This window comes from Juglans regia, chromosome 4 (assembly GCF_001411555.2).
Source record: "Juglans regia cultivar Chandler chromosome 4, Walnut 2.0, whole genome shotgun sequence".
NCBI lineage: Eukaryota > Viridiplantae > Streptophyta > Magnoliopsida > Fagales > Juglandaceae > Juglans > Juglans regia.
In genome coordinates, this window is record NC_049904.1 from 19,339,008 (window position 1) to 19,347,972 (window position 8,965).

The window sequence follows — 8,965 nt, forward strand, 5'->3', positions numbered from 1 at the left end:
CATCAACGTAGCATTGGACAAGCAATGGGGTATCCTCGACTTCGGCCACCCCCTGTAGCAGATCTAGTTTCTCCAACGCAGCTTGGGCCCAATGTGGGGAGTAGTAGTCAGCAGTTGATGAGTACATCTATGGGCACGGCCTGCTTGGGTTGATTCGTCGAGTACATCTGTCGCCGTGATAGCCCGTCATATATGTATTCTCAATGACAAGATTGATAGCTTGACTGAAGAGATACGAAGTACGAATTTTTGTGAACAACGTGTTCGTCTGAGTGTTGTTTACGAAATTCTATCATATTTTATATTTTACTTTTAATTTATGTAAGGAACAATATTATTTAATATATATATTGTTTTTTAATTTCAATTCTCAATCTTTTTTAATATTAGATTTTTGAACTTTAATACTAAATCACTGTACGTCAAATATATATAAACATAAATATATATTTATATATGTACATATAAATATATATTATATAAATATATATTTATATATATATTTTACAAATTGTGTGTATATATCGCACACCGACACACACTCGAACCACATACTCCTGGGCAAATTCCTCATCCGAGAAAACCTATATATAACAAAGACACCCTAAAGTACACAACAATCCAATCCATCTGAAAATTAATTTGCCTCAAACCTCAAAATTGAACATGACCTGTCCCCTAACACCTTTGATCTCTTCTCCTTCACCTACCGGCCATACCATATTCTCAAAGGGAAATGCTATGCATCAGCCCCACACCAGCACACACTTCACATCACCTTTTTTTTTTTTTTACACTCAATAGGTTGAGTGTGTGCTGGTGTGGGGCTGATGCATATATTTTTCCATTCTCAAAATCATCAAAGGCAACCTGTAGTACTAAAAGAAACCAAAGTGTTCTTTCCTTTTACACGTAAGAGAGAGAGGATTATTGCACTGAATTTTGCCCAGATCTTTTCGCCCCCACACGTTGCCTAGTTTTAAACATGAGTGATGCTACAGCTTCCGTTGGGAGCAGTAGTATTATTTAATTTAAATAATTTTTTATATAAATTTTTTAATATTTTAAAATATTTTTAAAAAATAAAATAAATTTAAAATATTATTAAAAAATATTTTTTTAATTAAAAAGTTAAAAAATATATATTAAAAAATACTTTCTTAATCACGAAATAAAATAAAAAATTATAAAAAAATATTTTTTATAATTTTTTATTTTACTTCATGATTAAGAAAGTATTTTTTAATAATATTATGATTTTTTAAATATTTAAAATAGACATGCTACAGCTCCGTTGGAGGCTCCCGTTAGGCTTAGTATGTACTTTTATATGTGTATTTTTTTAATTTATTTTTTATATAGATTTTTTTACACTTTTAAATATTTTTAAAAAGTAAAATAAATTTAAAATATCATTAAAAAACATTTCAAAGTAAAAAAAAAAATAATTAAAAAATACTTCATTAATCACGAAGTAAAGATTAAAAAAATATTTTTTAATAATATTACAATTTTTATTTTATTTTTTAAAATATTTAAAATTATTAAAAATATTTATATAAATAAAAAAACTAAAAAGAATAAATAAAAAAATGCTACAGACCCAGCGGAAGCCCCAGGGGCATGTAGCATTTTCCTTTAAATATTATGATATGGAAACAAATCTCAAATTTTATCAAAAATTGCAGCTGGCATGGAGCGTATTTTCGGTTTCATAACGCGGTTTGACTAATTTGCAGACACTCTTTTCTCGATGATTAACATCACACTAGCTTACAATTATGTTATCACTATTTTACGACTCATTTTTAATTAATTAATATAATTATTTAACTCTATTAAAAATAAATTTTAATATTACCTTTATTTTATATAGAGTTGTAAAGTATTTTAATATCCGGTTCTTTAAATAAAAATTTTACACATACAAGTTATTTTTTACAATCACTTTTACATGTAAAAAGTTTATATGTAGTCACACTTTAATTTGCAGTAAAAAACTGATCAAATTATCCTTCAAAGAATGTGAATGGCCGGTGTGCTCCATCATTTGATAATATATAATAGGGTAGACCTTCGAGAAGGGAGGTACGCATGCTTAAGTTGAATAAATACAAGACTTTCTTCTTCAAAGAATGTGAATGGTCATGTGCTCCATCATTTGATAATATATAATAGGGTAGACCTTCGAGAAGGGAGGTACGCATGCTTAAGTTGAATAAATACAAGACTAATTTCTTCTTCAAAGAATGTGAATGGTCATGTGCTCCATCATTTGATAATATATAATAGGGTAGACCTTCGAGAAGGGAGTTACGCATACTTAAGTTGAATAAATACAAGACTTTCTTCTCTCTGGGTAAATACTATAAAGTAAGTCTTGTATTTATTCAACACGTACAATCTGGTAATAATCTGCTGCGAAATTCTGGCCGTCCTTTTCCTAATTATACGCATATTTTAACGCCAGCTAGCTAGCAAACCTACTACCGTGGACTTGACTTTTGATTCAGGTCGATACAAAGGATCAACCAGAAGCAAACTGCGAGCAAATTCCTTGAGCTTGCATTGATTTGCTAAAGTTCTTCGAAGACGACGAGGGAGAACCCATTATACATCTCTGTGTTACAGGTATTTTGTCTGTCACATACTGGATCTTGTCATTTTCCATATTCTCTGCAATTCATCTGATAAATTTAATGCATCTGCAATTCATCTGATTAATGCATCTGGAATTCATAAAACAGTGATATAATTGATGAAACGGTGGAATTGCTACTCTTGATGTTGAGCATTTCTGCAAGACTGGTTGGGCTTGTTAACCGATATCTATATAAAAACTAGGGTTTTTCTGTTGCATAACCGAGACCTAGTTATGGTAGATCGTGGTCAATTTCGATTTTCTTGAATTATGTTTAATTGATAGACTATAGCTTCCCAACATATGTATTCAAGTTGAAACAACATACGTTATTTTCATAGGAAAGATTTTGGCTTAGGGGACATTTTATTGCTAGGTGTTACGAAGCAGGTATGATGATTTGTAAAATTTGCAGGATGATTTAAATTATGTTCAGATTGAGATATTGTTTTGCAAATGCTTTTTTGTCTTGAACATGTGACATACTAATTGGGATATGATAGGGTTATTCATAGTGTGGGTCATTGTGTTCAACATTTGTGATGGACTAACTGGGATCGTTCATTTAGGGAAACTTCATGAAGTCGACAAAGCAGCAGTCTTCCAATCCATTTGGCCATTTTATTGGTTCAATTACCTATGCAACTGTAAGTTTTCACTTTTGCAGTATATTTGTTTCCGAAATATGTTTAATGGAGAATGTGAATCTGAATATATGAAACTAGCATTCTGCATAACGAAATAACTTTATCAATTTTGATTTTTTGGATCATGTTAAACAAATAGACTAGTTTCCGAACAAATAGACTAATGTTTTGTATATACTACATTTGTTTCTAGATTTGTTTAATGGAAGACAGGAACCAAAACATTAAAAACTAGAGTTTTGAACAGGTGACATAAATGTATCCGAGAGATAGTTATGGAAGGTCTATTCAATTAGGGTTCTTGAATCATGTTTATTTAATAGACTAGTTCCCCAGCAGATATATTGAAGGTAAATAACAAAAGTTGTTTTAATAGTAAAGTACTTTTTTACTTAGGGCACATTTTATTTCTAGGTCTTACAAATCACTCCAAAGCTGTCTGATCATATATTGAAGTTTTGTAAAATTTGTAGGACGATTTAAATTATGTTTAGACTGAGATATTGTTTTGCAAATGCTTTTATTTTGAACATGTGACATACTAATTGGGATATGATTGTGTTATTCATAGTTTGGGTCTTTATTTTTAACATCTGTTACGGACTAACTAGGATTGTTCATTTAGGAAAACTTCATGAAGTCGGCAAAGCAGCAGTCTTCCGCTCTATTTGGCCATTTTACTGGTTCAACTAACTATGCTGCTGTAAGTTTTCATTTTTGTAGTATATTTATTTCCGAAATATGTTTAATGGAGAATGTGAATCTGAATATATGAAACCAGCATTCTGCATAACGAAATAACTTTATCAATTTTGATTTTTTTGATCATGTTAAACAAATAGACTAGTGTTTTGTATATACTACATTTGTTTCGAGATTTGTTTAATGGAAGACATGAACCACAACATTAAAAACTAGAGTTTTGAACAAGTGTATCTGAGAGCTAGATATGAAAGGTCGTATTCAATTTGGATTCTTGAATCATGTTTATTTAATAGACTAGTTCCCCAACATATGTATTGAAGATGAAATAATAAAAGTTGTTTTAATAGTAAAGTACTTTTTGACTTAGGGCACATTTTATTTCTAGGTCTTACAAATCACTCCAATCCTCTCTAATCATATATTGAAGTTTTGAAAAATTTGTAGGATGATTTTCGTTATGTTCAGATTGAGATATTATTTTGGAAATGTTTTTGTTTTTACCATGTGACATACTAATTGGGATATGATTGTGTTATTCACAGTTTGGGTCTTTATTTTTAACATTTGTTACGGACTAACTGGGATTGTTCATTTAGGAAAATGTCGTGAAGTCAAAAAACCATATGTATTCCAATCAGTTTGGCCATTTTACTGGTTCAAATAGCCACGGAACTGTAAGTTTTCATTTTGGTAGTATGTTTGTTTCCGAAATATGTTTAATGGAGAATGTGAATCTGAATATATGAAACTTGCATTCTGCATAACCGATATAACTTTATCAATTTTGATTTTTTGGATCATGTTAAACAAATAAACTAGTTTCCTAACAAATAGGCTAGTCTTTTTTATATACCATATTTGTTTCGAGATTTGTTTAATGGAAGACATGAACCACAACATTAAAAACTAGAGTTTTGAACAAGTGACATAAATGTATCCGAGAGCTAGATATGGAAGGTCGTATTCAATTTGGATTCTTGAATTATGTTTATTTAATAGACTAGTTCCCCAACAGATGTGTTGAAGGTGAAATAACAAATGTTGTTTTAATAGTAAAGTACTTTTTGGCTTCGCGCACATTTTAATTTTAGGTCTTATGAATCACTGCAATCCTGTCTCATCATATATTGAAGTTTTGTAAAGTTTGCAGGATGATTTAAATTATGTTCAGATTGAGATATTGTTTTGCAAATGCTTTTGTTTTGAACATGTGACATATTAATTGGGATATGATAGGGTTATTCATAGTGTGGGTCATTGTGTTCAACATTTGTGATGGACTAACTGGGATCGTTCATTTAGGGAAACTTCATGAAGTCGACAAAGCAACAGTCTTCCAATCCATTTGGCCATTTTATTGGTTCAATTACCTATGCAGCTGTAAGTTTTCACTTTTGCAGTATATTTGTTTCCGAAATATGTTTAATGGAGAATGTGAATCTGAATATATGAAACTTGCATTCTGCATAACCAAAATAACTTTATCAATTTTTATTTTTTGGATCATGTTATACAAATAAACTAGTTTCCTAACAAATAGACTAGTGTTTTGTATATACTATATTTGTTTCGAGATTTGTTTAATGGAAGACATGAATCACAACATTAAAAACTAGTGTTTTGAACAAGTGACATAAATGTATCCGAGAGCTAGTTATGGAAGGTCGTATTCAATTTGGATTCTTGAATCATGTTTATTTAATAGACTAGTTCCCGAACAGATGTGTTGAAGGTGAAATAACAAATGTTGTTTTAATAGTAAAGTACTTTTTGACTTAGCGCACATTTTATTACTAGGTCTTATGAATCACTGCAATCCTGTCTCATCATATATTGAAGTTTTGTAAAATTTGTAGGACGATTTAAATTATGTTCAGATTGAGATATTGTTTTGGAAATGTTTTTGTTTTGAACATGTGACATACTAATTGGGATATGATAGTGTTATTCACAGTGTGGGTCTTTATCTTCAACATTTGTTACAGACTAACTGGGATTGTTCATTCAGGGAAACTTCATGAAGTCGACAAAGCAGCTGTTTTCCAATCAATATGGTCATTTTACTTCTAAAAAAAAAAAAAATCGGCATGCTACTGTAATTTTTGATTTTGGTAGTAAATTTGTTTCGAACAAGTGACATAAATGTATCCGAGAGCTAGTTATGGAATGTCGTATTCAATTTGGATTCTTGAATCATGTTTATTTAATAGACTAGTTCCCCAACAGATGTGTTGAAGGTGAAATAACAAATGTTGTTTTAATAGTACGGTACTTTTTGACTTGGGGCACATTTTATTGCTACTGATTACGGATCCAATCCTGTCTCATCTTATATTTTTCATGTCAAAACATATGAGAATAATAAAATATATATATATATATAGGCCATATTATAAAGCACTCAAAGGGGATTTCGTGCATGTGATTGATGATCTTCTTGATTGGGTAGTAAAGTTTTATGGCGAATTGTGCATTCGATCCTTCTCCTACCGAAACCAGCTCCATGTTTTTTTGTGGGAAAATATTTTCTTGGAAATTATTTCAGAAGTAAAATTGATGGAAAATGTGGATTTCAACTAATTAACAAGAACCGGCTTTAGTGGTATTTGAGATTTCTTTTTTTGGTTCGGGTGCTTTTGGTTTATCTTCATTTTACCCAAAATAGGTGTTAATTTTATAATGAAAGGAGGCGTATCGTATCATTGGCAGCCTATTTTCTATTTTATATACAGACATATCGTTGATTTCTTTCCTTTATGAATTACAGACTTTGTTTTAACATTTCTTAAGACATTCCTTTTGCTAGTTATGGAAGATGTGTATTTAATTTCATGTTTCAGAAGCATGATAAAAAGAGAACCTGCATCGAAATTTCTGTTAACACATTTACTGATGATCATGTTTCACTCTTGATTTTGTATAGATTTTGTACAAGACTGATTGGGCTTTTTGATTTTGTACAGAAATATTACCTATAACAACAAGGCTGTCGTTGATGCATACTCGGTCATTTGGTTTATTTAAGTTTTAGACGGCCTTGTTTGTTTTCCAAAAACATCTGATCTCATCTCACCTCATCATTACAACTTTTCCAAATCTCCACACAAAATAAAATAAACAATTCAACTTTTTCAAATCCCAAAACAATAATAATATTAAAAAATATATTCTAATAATATTTTATTCAACTTTTTAACTTTAATCTCAACTCATCTCATCTCATCTCTGAAAACAAACGGGCCCTTAAGAGTGTCACAACCCAACAATATACAATGGTTGCAGCCACACTAGCTAGCTAAGATTGCATGTAATGATACCCTGTCTTCTATATATTTCCCATGGATTTGTCCTTCCTGACAACGTTCCCTTTGCAATTTCATTATTCATAGATACAAATGGTTTTTAATTATTTAAAGAAAAACTAGTGTCATTTTAAAAGAACGGTAGCTAGCTAACCGGATAATGAAAATTCAGAATACTGTTGACAATCCAACATTTTCTTTCCTACTCACTATTCACTGCCCATCCGATAAAATTATAAAATGCTTAATTTTGATTTTTTTTTTTTCATTCTCTGTTATGTTTTTTTCAAAATGTGGACTAATGTTTGATAAGCTAAAGGGGTTTAATAAGTCTCTGTATAGATCAGCATACCATCCACACCATTTAAATGGTAAAATTTGAAAATTTGATTTGTAAGATTTAGATTTTAAAATTTATAATTCAAATCAAATTATGTCATGTAAGAAGCACTTTATTAGTGTACACCAGATTGATAATAAAATTTTTCTAAAGTAAATATTATACAAGTGTTTAGCCAGATCATCTATAATATCTTCCATAATAACATTTTGAATTTGACATGAATTCTTTGAAGATATGTTTTATATAAGTTAAAATTTATTAATATTAAGGGGTAGCCAAGTACACTATACACACACACACACACACACACGGCAACGGTCCCGGGTGCGTTAGCCCGGGGGTGCACTTGACATAATAATTTAAATTAAAAAAAAAAAGTGAAAGTTAGTAGCTTATTTGTTTGGAAAAAGAAAATACAAGGTTAAAGAAAGATAAAAAAATCAAGATTAAAAAAAAAATCTAAACTTCAACAAAGTATAAGCATTTGCTCTGCATTCATATTAGATTATCTATTTACTCTCTATATAATAATAAAATCTTATTAATTTAATAATTTTTTTAATTTTAATTTTTATCACATTTTATAGTTCTAATAATTAAAATAATAATAATAATTATATTCAAATCAAATTAATAATATTAAATATTAATATTAATAATAATTATATTCTAATTAAATTAATAATTAATATTATATATTGATTGTTTTAAGTATTTTATTAGTTAGTTAAATTTACTTAAAATTGAATTTTACCATGAGAATGCTCTAAAGCATTTTTGTTCTAAAGAATAAAGTCATTTTAATTTTTTTATTTTAAAAAATTGAAACAAAAAGAAAGGAAAATGAGTTCACTATCAGAACAAAAATGACATGAAAAAGAGATGTCAATTCATGTGTGTGGGCTATTAAGGGGCTTTTCAAAAAACAGGATCCTTCATTAAATTTTACAAGGGAGCTACATATCAAATGATCAAGGGTCTTAAGGACCTTTTGGTAAAACAGGATCTTTCATTAAATTATGCAAGGGAGTTACGTGTCACATAGCGAAGGGTCTTGAGGGCGTTTTGGTAAAATATGACTTAGCAGACTTAACGAAAAAATAATAAAAGTTAACGAAAAAACAATAAAGTTACTATTCACTCTTGAAAAGTTACGAATTTCAAATCTCTTTTTTTTTTCCTATCTAACATTGATATAACTGAAATAAAATTTATTGATGTATGTTGTATCGAAATATGGTGATAATTTAGAATAAATCTCAAGTGAACTGTATACTTTGGCATGTGGTTCGTTCAAGTGAGCCATCCAATACTCAGGATGATTGAT

General features: G+C 29.7%; 1 protein-coding gene across 2 annotated transcripts; it reads left to right on the forward strand.

Annotated features, from left to right (window-relative positions):
* Window positions 1-2,402: 2,402 nt before the first annotated feature.
* Window positions 2,403-6,310, forward strand: LOC108988651. Of its 2 annotated transcripts, none has more exons than XM_035689766.1 (6): window positions 2,403-2,631; window positions 3,211-3,288; window positions 3,914-3,991; window positions 4,590-4,667; window positions 5,296-5,373; window positions 5,979-6,310. In XM_035689766.1, the coding sequence occupies exons 2-6, from the start codon at window positions 3,220-3,222 to the stop codon at window positions 6,012-6,014; spliced, it is 339 nt and encodes a 112-aa protein (XP_035545659.1). In that variant the 5' UTR covers window positions 2,403-2,631; window positions 3,211-3,219; the 3' UTR covers window positions 6,015-6,310. The 2 variants fall into 2 exon arrangements, with proteins under 2 accessions (XP_035545659.1, XP_018817518.1); XM_018961973.2 differs by having other exon boundaries at window positions 2,404-2,631; window positions 6,002-6,310.
* Window positions 6,311-8,965: the final 2,655 nt, after the last annotated feature.